Consider the following 18,769-nt stretch of genomic DNA (forward strand, 5'->3'; position numbering starts at 1 on the left):
CGGGGTTTGGATTTAGGGGGGCGGATTCTCGAGTCCACCAAGCTTAGGCCCATGTGATAAAAGCAGCTTTTTCTTCTTCTTGTAAAGCGACCACGCCCGTTTGGCTGCAATCATGTGGTCTACTTTGTTATAATTTCCCTTCACTTCTTCCATTGTTCATTTCTTTTTTATCCTTAGTCCCCCACTAACCACCTTGTTTCCCTACAAAATTATTTTGTTAATAAACTCCCGCTTTTTACCATAGTAACCCTTGCAAAAACTTCCTTCACCCTCCAATATTATGCCCAGTCTTGCATATGGGAGATTCTTATTTGTACCATCTTTTTGTAAATGTAACAATACTAATACAACTAATAAGTGACTAGAAGTAGAAATTAGACTTACAAATTTAGAGTGTGGTAAAGAAATTGTAAGAATAAAAAGATGAAAAATAAAATGAGGTGGAGAAAGAAAGCTATGGATGAAGTAAGATAATTAATGTGGTGTGACTTGACTGCTTATGTTCATAGTATAAAACTCTTGAACAACTTTAATGTATATTGAATTGTATTGCTTCAAAAACCAAAAAAAAAAAAAATCAATTTACAATGTGTTTGTACACGCATGATAAACTTAGTATAATGAACCTAAAACCATTGACGACTAGGGGTATTCTATATATCTATCTACATATATATAGTATAATATCATAATATATTCTATGAACTATACATTTATGATAATATCATAATATATTGTAAAGACTATCATATACCATTTGTACTATTCTATAATTTTCTTTTGAATCTGTTTGGAATGATTTCTACATTAAAATTTAGTAATTCAATTATGTTTTGCACTTTTTTTATACACACTAAAGAGGAGGCAAGTTATGCTCTAAATAAACTGGATATCTCTTATCTTAATTTTTTGTTGGAGGGGGAATAAGAGAGCACTAAACAGGATACGTGACTAACACATGAATATTTTAGCATACCTATCGTTATATGGAGCGTTGAATGCAAACCAAACTTTCCCCTCTTTTTTTTGCTCAAGTTAACTCATACCGACGTGAACCTGGTTGATTTGACAATCTCCTTTTCCTTTCTTTTCTTTTTTTTTCTTTTTATTTTTTTGAATCTCTGATTAGACAATCTAATGGCACCATTAATTTTGACAATTTAGATGTAGTAGTAGTTGAAAATTGTAGTGGCAATATAGTCTTCTACTCTTAAAGCTCACAATTTAATACTCCCATTTGGCCTTGATAATTGATACTATGCGCACAAATTGGCAAACTGCAAGGCAGGCAATACCGGCAAAACAGCAGGAATAGGCAGCTGCATAGGAAGGTGGAAGAAGGAAGGAATGTGGTAAAATGTAATAATCAGCTCGGGAAACGGGAAACCCGCTCGTGCGGACAAGCCACTCACGCTTGCTATATTATTACTCTAAACAAAACTTATAATTAATTACACTAATTTTTTTTAATATTATGAGCTAAACAACAAAAAACTTTAATTACAAAAAAGGGCTCAAGAATCATTAGATTTCGTCAAAGCTCCCCCAAAAAGTGCTTCTCACTCGCTTCCCAAAAATTGCTCTCTAAAATACCTTTCAAACACAGCCTTTCTCACTCTTCAAGAACCCGTCGTGTCTTGTATGTTTGTGTGTATATATATATATACCACTACAAGGCTCTCTCTTCACCCTCATTTCGAATCTCAAACTCAAACTCAGTTCCTCATTGCATTGAATCTCCCACTTTATATACATTCACTTGCTAGAGACAAAGAAGAAAGAAAAAGCAGTATTGTAAAAGAGTGTGAGTGAAAGAGAGTGAAAGTTGTAATGGCATCGGATAAGGCAGTGGAGACTGTGATAGTAGGGAATTATGTCGAAATGGAGACTGAAGGGAAGCCCAAGAGTGTGAAAAACAAGCTTTCTAACTTCTTTTGGCATGGTGGTTCCGCTTATGATGCCTGGTTTAGTTGCGCTTCAAACCAGGTATTTAAAATTTTAAATGACGTAACACTATATACATAGTGAATTCTTGTTCTTGTTTTAATTTCCTAATGTTTGTTTTTTGTGTTTGTTTCAGGTGGCTCAAGTTCTGCTTACTTTGCCATACTCATTTTCTCAGCTGGGAATGCTATCTGGCGTACTTTTTCAGCTCTTTTACGGGTTGCTGGGTAGCTGGACAGCATATCTAATTAGCGTGCTCTATGTAGAATACAGAACCAGAAAAGAAAGAGAAAAAGTTGATTTCAGAAACCATGTCATCCAGGTTGTGAATCTTTTTCCCTGGCTAGCTTCTTTGTTTGTGTTTTTTTCAACATGTTACCCAAAATTCTCACATGGGATTCCATGTGTAGTGGTTTGAGGTACTTGATGGACTCCTTGGAAAACACTGGAGGAACGTGGGCTTAGCATTTAACTGCACTTTCCTTCTGTTTGGATCTGTCATTCAACTCATAGCTTGTGCAAGGTACACCTACTCATTCTGACCCTAACTTTAACTCTATCCTCATTTTTTATCAGTTTGTTTTTTGCTTAATAAATAAAAGAATTACAAATCTGATCAGTTTCTGTAACCGGCATTGTCTTATTAATGTTGCAGCAACATATATTACATAAATGATAATCTGGACAAGAGAACTTGGACTTACATCTTCGGAGCTTGTTGTGCCACCACTGTCTTTATTCCTTCGTTTCACAACTATAGAATCTGGTCCTTTTTAGGCCTCGTAATGACCACCTACACTGCTTGGTACCTCACCATTGCCTCATACCTCCATGGTCAGGTAACTAAAATTCATTTGCTAATTACAAGTTGCCAAATTATAGTGGTATGAGTATGATAAAACTAACAATAAGAACAACAAGGTATCAATTTTTTACACTGATCGACATGGTTTACTGTGATTAATGCGTAAGTGAAAGTGATGTTCAAATCACACATGCAAACAGTTATGAAAAATGTGAATAAAAATCTAGCTACAGTTTACATGTTTCACTTTATGCTCACTAACTTACGTACATATTTTTCATTTTTAACTTCAAATACTTTATGAGGGATAAAAAAAATATGAATATATAACAAACTGCAATTGATAGAGCATAAAATATAATACTTAAAGAATGACTTTAATTTACGTCTCTAGCGTTACTCTAAACCTAATACAAAACTAATGTGATGGCATTGGCAAGTGTAACATAAGAAATGCACATGTCCAACTCATGTTGGTGTTGAATAGAGTCAAAAGCATGAAAATTTTGGAGCCATAAGATTGTTAGTAACTTAGTAGGCTTTTAATTAGTATTTTTTATACTCTAGTTGATGTTTGTTTTTTTTTTTTCTTTTATTTTCAATTATAGGTTGAGGGTGTTAAGCATTCTGGTCCAACCAAGTTGGTACTATACTTCACAGGGGCCACAAACATTCTCTACACATTTGGGGGACATGCTGTTACAGTGTAAGACAAAGCATGAATAAACAATTGGTGTCTTTTTCGATATTTCACAATTCTTGCTCATGTATCTTTTTCTTTTTTTTTTTGGTTTAAGTTCTTGCTAATGTATCTAGCTCCTCATTTGCAATGATTTTTTTTTTTTTTTAACTTAGTCATAGATTAGCAAATAAATTAAACAATTAATTGAAATAGAAAACAAATAAGGCCTAATGTAAGGTCATGTTGATAGTGATCGATCATGACTAATCCTTCATTTTTTCTGGGGGACAAAATCTGACCGTATGATCTAATTACCTTTCTTTATCTGAGAACTTGTTATTACCCTGATATCTCAACTGTTGTAGTGTAATATGCACAAACATTTTTTTTTATTCCTAAATTGCCCTTCTTAGGCGTGGGAGGCAAAAAGTTGTTTTCTTCTTGGAAAACTGCTGTTCCTTTTTCATGTACAAAGCCGATAGACTTTCTTTCTATTTGCTTTTGCTTTTATCATGAGAAAGAAGCCAAATAGGGGGTCCAGCTTGGTCAGTGAATCCTAGATCGGCACCAAATTATGAAAATAAAAACAAAACATTTCCCGGTATTTTCTTCTTTATTTGTACGCAACAATTTTTTGTTTTAAAAAATAAATAAATTCTGTAAGGTCTATCTAATATTACATTATGGACTTTGTGACAAAATTTCATAAAGCCCTTGAAGTAGATGACAATTATCTATAAGCTAATCTCAGCCCAAGAGAACCTTTACCTTATATAGTTAGAATTTTGTTCCCTTCAACAATTTTATTGGGATTTTGTTGAAGTCCCATATAGCTCAAGGTTTAATAAACATGGTAGTAGATGGTGGCCAAGTGGTAAGGGACTTAGGGCTAACAAAACTCCGGTCTTGGGTTTGAGTGTCCCCATTAGTGAGCGTATTGGTGTTCATCTCCTTCATGGCTGTCCTGAGCTCGTAAAGGTCGTCCTATCTTGTTCGCATTTTTAAAGTACCAAAAAAAAAAGATGTGTGAAAATAACATTTATGTGTATAAGAAAATATTATATTTTGATTTTCTTGCTGTGGATACTGAAAAGTGAGTTAAACTAGTGCGAAAAATTAGCTGAATGTAATAAATTCTTGTTCTTGTGTGTTCAGGGAGATCATGCACGCAATGTGGAAGCCTCAGAAGTTCAAGGCCATATACTTATTTGCTACCCTGTATGTGCTGACACTGACACTTCCATCTGCCACAGCTGTGTATTGGGCATTTGGAGACTTGCTTCTAAACCACTCCAATGCTTTTTCTCTGCTCCCAAAATCACCCTTCAGAGACATGGCTGTCATTCTAATGCTCATCCACCAGGCATGTTCACCATCCCTCTCATACATATTCACACACACACACACACATAATAATCCCACATGTTTGAAGGCAGGCTTACTTAATTAATAATTTGTATCCTAAATTGAATAAAAACAAATTTCCCACACTCTTAACTTTATTATTCCTAAATTGAATAATAATAAAAAGTGACTTGACAAGTGCATGTGTGCATTTAAGTGTCTTTTCTCTTTTTCTTTTTGGATGAATGTGTGCATTTAAGTGTCTTTAATACTATATTAAATAGTAAAAAAAGTCAATTTGAACATTAAAAATTTATAAAAGTAGTAGACAAAATTTGTATGTCACAATTTTTGCCACAATTTTAATATGGTCGATTGTTAATGTTGAAGAAAAAAGGGTAAATCCATGTGAAAGTGGTAAGTAACAACTTACAGTCGACTTCATCAAAATTAGGACAAAAATGTTATTAAAACTAATAACAACTAAAAACTTATAATTTGTTGTGAAAATATTGTAGACGTAACACCTCTCTAAAAGTTTTGGTTGTAAAAGAATTGTTTATAAACTTCTTTACGAATCATATTATGAAATTTTAGCTAGAAATTTATAATGCTGATTATTATGCTTTGGTGTTAATGTGTGCAGTTTATAACATTTGGGTTTGCTTGCACACCCTTATACTTTGTGTGGGAAAAAGCCATAGGGATGCATGAGTGCAAGAGCCTATGCAAGCGTGCAGCAGCAAGATTGCCTGTGGTCATCCCCATATGGTTCTTGGCCATCATCTTCCCTTTCTTTGGGCCCATCAACTCCACCGTTGGATCTCTTCTTGTTAGCTTCACAGTCTACATCATCCCTGCTCTCGCCCACATCTTCACCTTCAAATCAGCCTCAGCTCGTGAGGTACCACACATTTTACAATCTTCCCTCGTATACATTATAATATTTTGTCACGAATTTATGTTTTCGACCAGTTAAGTTACAAGACTTGTGGCAAAATAATATACTTTCCAATCCACTATTCTATCGATTTATGGAGTTTTCAAGTGTCTCATGAATAGAGAGTGAAATAGTCTGACAAAGAAACTCCATTCTCTATCGCTAAGACACCCCTCCAAAACTTCATAAACTAATAATGTAGTGTATTGAACTTACCCTATGGAATTAATTAAAACATATAATGCTAGTGCACGAAAATTCTAGCCAATAGAAGAAAAAAGTGGCATTGCAGGAATTAAATTTGCAATAACTCATACTAAAGTTATAATTTATTATGATCATTATTATTAGTATTTAAGAGTCCTTAATGTAAAAAAGTAAAGAAACACAGATTGGTAGCGTATGGTCACAGTCTAGGAGACCAGTCGGCGGGGCATTCTCCTAAATCGATAATATTTTTGGGCTTTTAATGTTGTTCATGTTTCATATTACGAACCTTTTTGGTATTTGGGATTTAATTATCATCAACTTTGGTTTACTAAAATCCACAAAAGGTTGTGACTAATAAATTCCATATTGGCCCTTAGAAGCCACGAGATTCGTGCTGCAATGGTGGTCCAGAATATCTGTTTGAACCTGATGATGCTCCAAGTATATCAGAGGAGTACCCCCAAAAAAATCTCGACCTCTGTAATTCTTGTCTGTTGCTTCTATTTCATGCATTATCTCTTTACCATACACACTCTCACACACACAGTATCATTACTGCATTGCAAACAAACTGAACTGTGGGGTCCCTTTGAGCCCAGAAATGCTAGCAACTGTCAAGTCTATTTATCATCACTGGTATAGTACAGTAAAGAGGTTTATCACAATTTTAATATTCATAATTGTTTACCTACTATTATGATTAATGCATAACAAAAGTGGTGTAAATATGTGCTCACGTAAAAGTGATGTTCTAATCACAACGTGCACCGTAGAAAACTATCAAAAAGATTGTTAAAAAGTTGTCCCGACGTTGCTCATTTATTCGTAATATATTTATGTGAAAGTAATGTTCTGATACGTTAATTTGAGCGTAGTGTAACATTTTGTAATGAATGGTTGTGAATGCAGAATGCAGTGGAGCAGCCACCCAAGTTCGTAGGGAGGTGGATTGGAACATACACTATCAATGTGTTTGTGGTGGTGTGGGTCTTTGTTGTAGGGTTTGGATTTGGAGGGTGGGCAAGTGTGACAAATTTCGTGCACCAGATTGACACATTTGGGCTCTTCACAAAGTGTTTCCAATGCCCTCCTCCAACTCTACCACCAAGTTCAGCACCTCATCTTCTCAATGCCACAGCACCTACTCCTCTCAACCACACTCACCTTCACCATCCTTGAAGATTTGTTGTCCAGAACAACTTCTGCTGAGTTTCCCTCTAAAGGCTTCACATATGATTAGAATCACTAGCTACCTAAACGCTATGATCATGTTATATCATTGCATGTTTGGTTTGTTAGAGACAATATAGGGCAGAGGAGATAAATGTGGAGTTTGAATTAGACCCAGCAAGGCAGCAATATATGCATTTGGCTAATAGCCATTTCCATCCATAAAAGCGTCTTTCTGTGTCTCTTTTTTTTAATTAGTTTAGGGTCTTTTGTTATGCATTTGAAAAGTTTAAAAAAAAAAAAGTGTTCTATGAAATATAAAATATTCGGAATTTTGTACTTCTACTCATAAAAGCTTCCATATATTAGCTTCTCTCTCTTTCTAACATAAAAAATAGTGTTACTCTTTCTTTAGAGATAGCCAAAGGTGTCCCTCCCTAACAAAAGTAATGAGTTAAGGTTTCGAACTAAGCTTGCTCCCAATTGAGGTAAAAACATATCACTTACAACACTTGTACCAATGAGTGAATACCATATGAGAGGTTGCTGAGATCAACCCTAATAAAGAAACATAAAATTGAATTACATGACATTCACTCATTGGTTTTCTATATAAATGACTTGTTATAATTGTTACGACAAATATATTTTGAAATGGAAGAATCAAACATACCACTAAACCATGAGGCCACACGGCAATTAGCAAAATGACTTGGTTTTATATTGCAAAGATTATCTTATGCATCCATGTGTAAAATTTCTATCATAATTGTATGCCCTTGTGTGAAAACCAAATGCTATAAAAGACATATAGTCTCAAGATATAATCTAGATAAAAGGTTAAAAAGTGAGTATAACAATGAATGTAATTGATGTTATTTCAATAACATAGTAAATAAATGTCTAAATTACTTTTTTATAATTGTTGACACATTAATTTATAAATATTATACAGTAAAATTAATAGTACCAAGTATCACTTAAAAATCTTCAGTGTCAACTTTTTCATACTTTCAAAAATAACCATATTGCCTAATTGAACTTTTTAAATTGCCTATTAAATTCCACCCACATTAACAATCCCACACATCCAAAAAGCTATATTCTCAAAATAAAATATTAAATAAAAAAAGGTTTAATAAATTCAAATTCCATACAATTAGGACACTTGTTTTAGAGTTAAATATAACTAGTTGGTATGTTTTAATGTGTAAAGAGGCTGGTTTCAATTGAGTGGAAATGTTATGTTAATCATCAAGGCACGCAGAACACTCCCAACAACGGGTGTTGAATCCCATAAACCCTGAGTTTGGCTCCAATGACTATTCAGAACTTGCATTAAGCCTTATCTTGCGGAGTGCAACATCCAACAACGTGAACTGAAAGTCACTTTCCTAATGGTTTTTCTCGAGAAAAAAAGCAGCTAATGGTTTTTCTCGGAAAAAAAAAAAGAAAAAAGCAGCTAATGGTAGTCTGGATTTTTCACAAAACTATATATTAATGTGATGTCTGCATATATTGTATTGTTTTTAACCTTTGTAACGTAGTTGAATGCAGAACAGAACCAAGTAGTTGGAATAGTACTATACTTGTGCTGATCATATTGTATTCTTGTCCCAACAACATGGGAGACAAGTATTTATGATCCATATAACTAGATGCACTACACCAAGGGTAATGTTTAAAATACTAACACGTGGTATGACTTGATGATAAGAGTTCTCATATCGCTTCAGATGATGCTTAATAGGAGTTGAACGGTTCCAGCAGTGTTGCTTCAAAGAATGTGTTGTGCCTACAATGCCCTGGTGGTATACATAGTATTATCCATTGCCGTCACGTGACATATGATCAATAAGTCCGCACTAAAAATCCTATTTTTTTTTATTCAATATGACATTTATAGCACATGAGGTACAACAATAAAAAATCGACTGACGTCCACCTACAAAACAATAGTCTTACAAACTTATTTACTAACTTTTAAATGATACCCTACAAAATGTGGTAATGAAGCTGAAAATTTCAGAATTCATTATCACATGACAATAGTGTAAATATATATTGGAAGAAGGCTTTCTGCTATAGAATTAAAATAATTTGACTCTATTATGTGTCATTATAACTCACAAGATACAACAATAAAAGACCGAGTGATGTTGAACTATAAAACATAAATTAAGCTTACAATTTTATTTGTTAATATTTAAGTGTAAACAGAAAGATAATTAAAAAAATAATTATTATTTTTAAATGTGGGGGAATGAAAAAGAAAAAATAGGTTGTATAAGAAATTTGAGGTTCAATCTCCGCCTATACCAAAAACTAATTAGTATCTTCATCTAATAATAAATAGCTATCATTAAGAGGGACATTATAGGTTGAAACTCTCTAAAAAAAAATTATTACTTTAAAATTAGAATAAATTAACGAAAAAGAATATATGTAGCCAACCCAAATTAGTGTGTTGAAGATTCACAACTGACATCATAATTTTGGTTCTAAGGTTGTTGTATTTGTTATTGTTGTTGTCAGTATGTTGAATATTTATAATTAATGACAAAATTTGAGACTAAAACATAATTGTGTTTGTTGTGGTTGCAGTCAATGCTATTGTCATTAACATAACACAATCACATTCATTATAATGTAAAATTTAACTTGTGTGATGATTAATAGTACCTTCAACAGTCTGCATTTAAGTTCTTCTTAAAATAAAAAAATAAAAAAAAAAAAAATTTGCATTTAAGTCTCTGCAAACTTTAAATATACTGCTTAATATTAAAGAGTTGTGCTATAGAAATAAAATAATTTGTCTTTATTTCGTGTCCTTTTAGCTCACAATGTACAACAAGATTAGACGGAGTGATCATCCTTAAATTTTAAAAAAAAAAAAAAAAAGAATAGACTGAGTGATGTGAAGTGTGAACTATAAAATATAAATCTTACAAATGTATGCGTCAACATTTAAAAACGTGATTCAAAAATTTATTTAATATTTTTTTGATAGTTATTTCAGTTTTTCATGAAAAAAAAAATCTTAAAATAAATTATTAAGGATATACATTAATCGAACCATTTTAACATTATGCATTTTAGTTGCTACCAACTTTAATTATAGGGTCATTTCGTCCAAAGAAAAAAAATTTTAATTGTGCGTTTAGTTGGGTGGATTTTAAGGAAGATGGAAAAAAAAAATGAGAAAAAATGAGAGAGAAAACATTTTTGATGAGTGTTTAGTTGAAAAAAAAAAAAAAAAACACACTAGTGGGACTTGAGTGATTTCTCCCCAGCCCCAAAATATTTTCTCCCAAATTTAAGAGAAAACTAGAGAGAATATAAATGGACTATAGCACTCCTGTGCAGCTATGTTGTTGCTCAAGGTTAACTAGGTTTTGCATTTTTTTTTTCTTTTTCCTTTTTTCCTTTTGATAGCAAACTGGGTTTTTTTTTTTTTTTTTTTCAACTGCTACTCTTTTTTATTATTTAATTTCCTTCATTGGTTTTTTTTTTTTTTTCTATACTTCATTCGGTTTTTTTTTTTTTTTGGTCTTGTTTATTCGTTTTTTCATGTGTATTTTTTTTTTAGTTCACGCCTTCTTTCTTTTCTTTTTCTTTTTTTTTTTTTTTTTTATAATTTGTTACTTTTAAAAAAAATCTAGTAGGGATATAAAAGTAAATTTATGCAAACTATATTTTCTATCCTTCTACTTTTCCACCCAAACCAAACACCACGAGAAAAAACTAAAATATTTTCTATCCTCCCACTTTTTTTACCTTTCTCTATTTTCTATCCTCCCAATTTTTCACTCCTCCCACCAAACGAACCCTAATTATAAAGTCATGTTAACGAGTACCCTTAGAACAATTGCTAATAAACCATATTAGAAAATTTTAACTCCACTTCATATGAAATATAAAAAGCTATCAGAAAAGTTAGTTATTTTATCATTTTTTTCATAAAATGTTTCTAAAATTAGTTCTTAAACCAATGCCTTTAGGACATTTATTAACATTTCTGTTAATTATATTGCTTAATAGTTAATATCAAAGAGTCACTTATGAGTCCAGAGGTATGGTCAAATGTTAGTAGAAGCTTGTCCTACAGTTGCTTTGAGTGTTTATTCCATTTGATTTCTGAGCCTTATTGTCCTGTAGAAATTCCAAGAGACCAATGGTCATGGATTCAATTCTCATTTCAACAATCTCTACAACATTCTTCTAAATGCTCTCTGCTTTAGTCCCCAGATTGAGGGCACAGGCGTTTAGATCATGAAAATGATATATCATGAAATAAAGGTCTTGGGTGCAGAAGAGAATATAGCTCAAAGCATCTTTTTTTCACTATACTATATGTTTTTCACGAGACCCATTCTATGATTATGAGAGGTGAGCTTATGACAAAAAAGCCAACCAGACAATGCCCCTAATAATTAAAGAACAATGGAAAAGGAAGAGGTAGTGACGTAGAGTTTTGAGGGTGTTTCTAAAATGTGGGGTAAAAAGGCTGCTATAGAGTTGGATAAAATGTTGTGAGGGAATCTAATATAAATCTGCCATACTTCAAAGGCTTGTTGTAGCTAGACAGTCACAAGTTTGTCCATAACTCCAAATTAATTATGAGAAGCCCCTATACAACTTTTGTAAGAGCATGCGAACTCAAGAAAGAAAAGGGGAAAAATACAAATAAAGTCTCTTATCTTTTCAGTTAAAAGTCCATTTTCTGTCTCGTATGTGGTTCCTTGAATCCTTGGCCTTTATACTCTAGACAAAAAATATAATGATACCAGCATGGGAGACATGCTTGTAGGTCCAAAATGCAAAATGTTAGCACATTTCTAATATTTGAGAAACTGAAAATCTTGCTACACACACGTTATTGCAGTTAGGGCTGCAAATGAATCAAATTGTTCATAAACAGTTAGAGTTTGACTCGATAAAATGTTTGTTTATGTTTGTTTGTTTATATACAAGTCAAACTTGAGCCTTAATATTAAGATTCTTTAATAAACGAGCCTAGCCCAAGTAAATATATATATATATATTAATGAACAGTGAGGCTTGATAAATAAAATAAAAAATAAATAAAAAATTAAAAAAGAAAAAAACAACAACAACAACAACTAGTCAAGCTAGCTTAGATTAGTTTATGGGCTTTGTAATAAGTTTGATATGGGCTTGAACAATTAACGCATATCTTACTCAGCCTTTAATTAATTGGGCATTGGAAGCACTTGTTTAAACCAAATGAGCTTGATAATATGCTTGATATAAGTTTGACAATGTACTTGTATTAGATCTCAATGTCAAGAGCTTGATAATGTTGGTTATTATTACACAAATAATTTACTTTTGTGAATAAAATCAACAAACAATATATGCACAAATCTGTGTGTGAATGTATAAGAGAAATAAAGTAAAACTTACAGATCAAATAAATGCAGAATGGTTGATACAAAACTAATCAAAGCTAGTATTTGACACTATGTCCTTAAAAACTCTTATGAAAGAATGAAAAAACTAACTTTCTAAAATGAAATGAGGGATGCCTATTTATAGGCACACTAGCACTTTCGAAATAGATGCAATTGTAAATAGACATATTGTTACAAACTCGCACTATTTCAGAAAATGTGCAATAACCAATAGACATATTGGTTTGGAATTTAGTACAGTGCACACAAACAAAAACATTGAAATAAGCCCAACCCACTTTGGCAGGCACTTAAAGAATCAATTTCTCATTCACACCTTAACGGTTTTGTGTAAGCGTCCATGATATAATAAACCATTTTTTAACAGAAAATGAGCTTGAGTTTGAACTTGATGGTGAGCTCGAGCTAAGAAATTTTAGCATGAAGTAAGGGCAACAAGTTTTCAAAAATTAGTTTGGTTAAGGTGACCTTTGAGTTTGATTATGAATGACAATGTTTCAGTTCGTATATATCATATGGCTTGACTTGCCTTAAATGGTTACCTAAAACACTATTTTGTACCATTAGATAACTTTAGTGCTCTGATTCCATGGTCTCCAGTGAACACAAGTCATCTCCAATCGTAATTGTTCCATAATAATAATAATAATAATATATTAAAAATTTGTTATATAATTACCCTCTTACACATATTCATCACATGTTCATTTCATTATTTGAATTAAATATAAGTGGTACCTAGTACTAGATCTTTTTAAATTTTAGATAATAAACAACAAATAAAATCTTTTATGTTCTTATAATTCTATAGCTACAGCAATGGAAGAAAACGATTAAAATCTTAGTTCTCCTCATAATAGAGATGAAGTAATGTCATTGAATTACAAGACTTTTTAACAGATAAAATTTTGTTATCGTTTATTTCAACTTTCAACAACAGTCTAATGTGAGCACAAGTCCTCTGAAAAATGATTTGTTGATTTGTTATATAATAAATAAACCGGACTTGTGGGTGATATAATCTAGAACAAGATGATTTAAATTTGAACCTGGTGAAGTTTATGGGATGAAAGTTCATGTCCCTGTTACAATGTTTTGAAGATAAAGATAAGCCCAACTACAAGCTGAATTTGAATGTGCATAAACACGTCACCAAAGGAAATTGGATGAAGACAAACTGCACCAAACAAGGAATTTGAACCAACACTGGTTTGTCAATAAATCAAAATCACTCTAAAAAATCATAGCCAAACAAGGCCTTATAGAGCAGCCCAGTAGTGAATCATTATCATTATCATAATTATTTATTTTGGATGTAGCTTAAATGTTTTCGTTTAGGACAAATTTCAACAGGGAAGGACTCTGGTTGGGGTGCATCATCGTGATCCAATCCTTCATCATCCCTAAATTGGTGCACTCCAATTTTGGTACCTGGTCACTAGTTAGAAGACCATAAAAATTCGAAAAAAAAAAGTTTAAATGACACTAGATTATATATAGATTAGGATTGTATCTCAATTAATTGACATATTTTGGTATTTCAAAAAAAAAAAAAAATCAATGATACAAATCCCCAAGCATTGAATTATCAAAAAAAGAAAAAAAAAAAAAAAAGATTAGTGTAAGGACCTGATTTGAATTCCTAGTCCAAAGATATGAATGGACTTAAGCTCAAAAAGTCCAAAACAATAAATTTGTAGAGAAATGGGTTAGAAAACTGGGTTTTAGTTAATCAAACAACAAATTAAGTAGGTTGATGGTGAAAAAAAAGAAAATGGACAATTGCAGAATGAGTAATAAATGTCCTCGGCAATATTCGAGGAGACTGGTTCTTATACAATGATCTTAAATGGGGTTACAAGTTTGGTTTTAGATTGCTACAGTGTTTCATCCTTACTTTTCTGACCCCTTTTTCTCACTATCTCCCTCTCCTTTTATACTCTTTTTTTTTTTTTATCCTTATCTTCCACGTGTATGCCAGATGATTAATTTTGATACTTGTCCCCTCAGCACCTTCCATAAGTCTTCACGTAGTAGCTGTAAGGCTAAAATCCACTGTTCAGGTATCATCTCCACATTAATGCGACCAGAGAGTTAGCTGCAGTGCATTTAATGCAGGGGTAGCAGCTCTCTCCTTAGATATTTTAGGATTTTTCCATGTCTTGAGCTTCTATAGTGCTTATCCGTATCAATGAAGTATTTCTGTGACATTTCTTTGGATAGTAGACCATCTCTACGGACCTCGGCCTTGGTCAGTCGAGGTAGCTCTTGTTCTCAACACAACCCGTTAGGCCGTTATGATCTAAGTTGACTTCTTCGTTTGTTAATATGGTCCCTTTTGACAGTGTTTACCCCCCCTCTTCGACGCTTTTAGTCCTCGGCTTAGGCCTTAAATCCATTATACAAAATGTATAATGGACCTCTAGGCCTAATACCCCTACAATTAAGAATTTTTAATTTAATTGTAGGCTTATTAAAATCTCATCCATCCATTGTAAATGGGTTTTTTTACTTAAAAAATGGGCTAATTAAATTTGCCACATAAATAGTACTCTATTAACTAACAGTACTAGTTTTGTATCTTTTTAAATTAGTGATAAAGTAGCAAAATTAAATCCACTTATTTTACAAAAAATGAATATAAGACTTTAAAATTTTATTAAATCCATTTATTAATTAACAAAATAAAAATTAACAATAGGCGTCTCATTTACTAAGAGTACTCAATACCACCGCACAATCTTGGTGCGGTGGTCACTCCACAAATATAAGTACTTGTGAGGAGTGGAGATAAAGACCGGGGTTCAAATCTAGCTCCGCACACATATACACTTAGATTAGGTTAGAGTAGAAATCTATCTTGTATAAAAATAAAAATAAAAATAGTCTTATAACTCAATTGGCACTTCTTGGTGTCTCAAACGAAGAGCCGAAGGGTTCAAGTCCTACTTATTTATAATTAAAAAAGGTATTTAGAAGTATCCCAATCTTTTGTTTCTTGTGCTTGTAATATTTCAGATTCTACATGGCATGCTGACTAGCAATGGTTAGTATAATCACTAAGCAGCCCTGTAGTTAACCAATTCTTCATGCAAAATCACAGATCAACCCTCTAGACAATTGGTTCTTTTTCGGGTAGATTTTCTTTCTGTCCCTGTACATGTGTTTATAGGACCGAAACAAAAATGAAGCCCAGCCCTCAAAAGGGCTGCAAAGTGTTGGGTTCTAGGCTCATAACTCAGGCCTTTATTGGAAGACACTAAAGCCGAGTGCGTTCGTGTGTGTGCGTGTGTGTATTGGGTTGAGGTTGGATTGGTCGTTTTTTAGGAAAAAGATTTATTGAGGGAGTAGATTTGGAAATGGGAAATCTGACGACCAGATAAGATCAGAATAAAAGGAAGGAATATTTGGGGGGAAAGTTGGAAATGAGCTGTATCATGATTTTTTTACAAGTATGACCCCTTCAACAGCACTGTATCAAGGACAAAACTTCATGAAATTGTTTTACCATTTATGGATAAATCTTATAAATCATTCAAGAAAAATGTAACACCAATAAGATTAAAAAGTACACAAAATTCCAACCCTAGGACTACCATATCTATTTCACAATTTATGGTTACAATTATATTGGGAAATGATATTTTATTTTTCTTATTAATGTGTAAGCCATACATGTTAACAAAGAAAGAAAAAATTCTAATTAGCTCAACTAGTGCAATAATCTCTTTTAGCGTCAAATAAGAGATCGGTTAGCTCAATTAGTATAATATCTTGTAGTGTCAAATGAAATAAGAGATTTGAGATTTGAACTCTTCCTATAACAAAAACAAATTGGAGTCTTGGTCTAATAATAAAAAATAACTGTTACAAAGCAAACCCCATAGGTTGAAATTCTATATGTAAAGACCAGATTTGAGTCTCCAACCCAAAAGATGGATAGACTTAGGCTTAAAAAGCCCCAAAACAATGAATTTGTAGAGAGTGGGTTGGAAAACTGAGCTTTATTGAATCAAATAACTACTAAAGTGGATTCAAATGACAAGAGAATGAAGATAGATAAGTTTATACTGAAGAAAATCATCATCGGCAAAGTCCGAAGAGATTTGTTCTTATATATTTCTTTCAAGTTTGATTACAAAGTCAATTCTTGATATTACAGTGTTCTTTCTCTTAGTTTTTTAATCTCCTTCTCTCATTGCTTCCTTCTTCTATTATATTATCTTCCCCTTTCATCTCTACCCTCCACATGCAGGCCAGATAGTTGGTGTTGATACTTGTCTCATCAGCACCTTTCTAAAGTCTTTATGTAGTAGTTGTAAGACTGAAAGTCACTGTTCAGGTATCACCTCTACATTAATGTGGCCAAAGAGTCAGCTATAGAGCATTTAATGTGGTGGTAGCAGCTTTCTCCTTAGATAATTTAGGACTCCCCCCTAACCTATGTTTCTGCAATACTTATCCGTACCAACAGAACTCCTTGGAACGTTCCCCTGGATGGCAGACCACCTATTCGGACCTCGGCTTTGGTTAGCCAAAGAGACATTCATCCTCGGCCCACCCTCCTAGGCCATTATGACCAAAACTAACTTTTTCATCTACTAACACGGACTCCCTTGACAATGTTTACTCCTCTTTGAACAACCTCTAATTCTCGACTTGGGCCTTATGCCTAATATATACATAAATAATGAGCTCTTGGACCCAATACCCCTACACTATAGTATCTATAAGAAAATTAAAAAAAAAAAACAAACAAATAAAATAAAATAACCCTAAATATGATAGAAATGAAAAACATAGTATGATGAATGAATATATACGTCAATATATTTAAAGCCAATTAGAACTAAACAATATGTTTTGTATTACTAATCTATACTATTTATAAGAAGATCTCTCCCTTTAGACTGAACTTTTATGTGGTTCAAAAATACCCCTAAAATTTACAGAAAAAACTTGAAGACAACCCGGTAAAAATATATTTCCAACTCCACTTAAAATATCAACAAAATAGGACACTCTCCTACTAATCAATATTTCCAACTCCACTTAAAATATCAACAAAATAAGACACTCTCCTACTAATCCATGTCTTCAAAATGAACTTATTTAAATTTTTTTTTAAAATAATAAATAAAATTATTTCACTAGACCAAAAAAAAAAAAAAAATCATCGCACGCACAAAGTGCATGTGATAGGACTAGTAGTAGTATATATACAGGAGAGTCAGATCTTATCTTAGTGATTTTAAAAAACTCAACTCGCTATCCAACCCAAATTGTCACCGCTATTATAATAGCCAAACCCACACGACTCGCGTGAAAATGAATATCAAATTCATGTGGGTAAAGTTTGAAAAATGAATATCAAATTCATGTGAGTAAAGTTTGGAGAGTTAGGTTGGTTGATGCACAAAGCCAAACTAGTAATATTCATTCAAAATATTGTACAAAATTAAACCCAAAATCCTCTCTAAACTATAGTTAATCTTAAGCAAAAATAAAATGAAGTTAATTCTATTTTAGCTTTTTTTTTTTTTTTTATTAACTCAATAACTACAATAGAAGATAAGAAATTTAAAACTCTAAACATCTTTGTAATGACATTTTTTATTTCTCTTTCAATATGCATTTCCAATTTTCCCATGTCGTCAACCAATAATCAACTTATGATAGCAAAGGTTAGGGATGGCAATTTTTCCCCGCTTCGCTTAACCCGCCCCCCACCGCTTCGCCCCACGCGGGTTTTCCCCGCCCTGCAAAGGTGGTGGGGCGAGGATGGAGCAAGATTTTAGCTCCTCACCACAGGGCGGGACGGGGATGGGTTTAGACTTTTTAGACCCACCCCGCCCTTTAGACTTTTTAGACCCACTCCCGCCCCTCCTCGTCCCTACCCCACCCCGTGTTACTAAGGGTTATAATTGTAAGTTTTTCATACCCTAAAACCCTACTATGTAAACAAACATATTAATATTGGCATACTTTATTCTACTCAATATGGTTCTTTGCCTTTATTTTGTTATGTGTTATACCATGAGTTTTATTTTTTATTTTTAATGATTGACTTGTTAAACACTTGGATATATTATTCAATTTTTTCTAAAAATTGATTTGATTTGATGGGATAAATTTAGTTGTAATTTTAAGTATATTTTTATTAACGAAATATATTTCATTAAAAAAAGTGTACTAGTTGTAAGGTAAATTAACAAAAGTAGAGTTTTAAAGGGTGGGGC

The 18,769-nt window shown here is 32.8% G+C and overlaps 1 protein-coding gene across 1 annotated transcript; it reads left to right on the top strand.

Moving 5' to 3' along the window:
- Window positions 1–1,587: 1,587 nt before the first annotated feature.
- Window positions 1,588–7,427, top strand: LOC111995955 (auxin transporter-like protein 5). The gene is made up of 8 exons (XM_024027898.2): window positions 1,588–1,986; window positions 2,081–2,266; window positions 2,355–2,467; window positions 2,600–2,783; window positions 3,358–3,455; window positions 4,587–4,794; window positions 5,422–5,679; window positions 6,835–7,427. The coding sequence occupies exons 1-8, from the start codon at window positions 1,831–1,833 to the stop codon at window positions 7,102–7,104; spliced, it is 1,473 nt and encodes a 490-aa protein (XP_023883666.1). The 5' UTR covers window positions 1,588–1,830; the 3' UTR covers window positions 7,105–7,427.
- Window positions 7,428–18,769: the final 11,342 nt, after the last annotated feature.

Source organism: Quercus suber, unplaced genomic scaffold (assembly GCF_002906115.3).
Source record: "Quercus suber isolate HL8 unplaced genomic scaffold, Cork oak 2.0 scaffold_867, whole genome shotgun sequence".
Taxonomy (NCBI): domain Eukaryota; kingdom Viridiplantae; phylum Streptophyta; class Magnoliopsida; order Fagales; family Fagaceae; genus Quercus; species Quercus suber.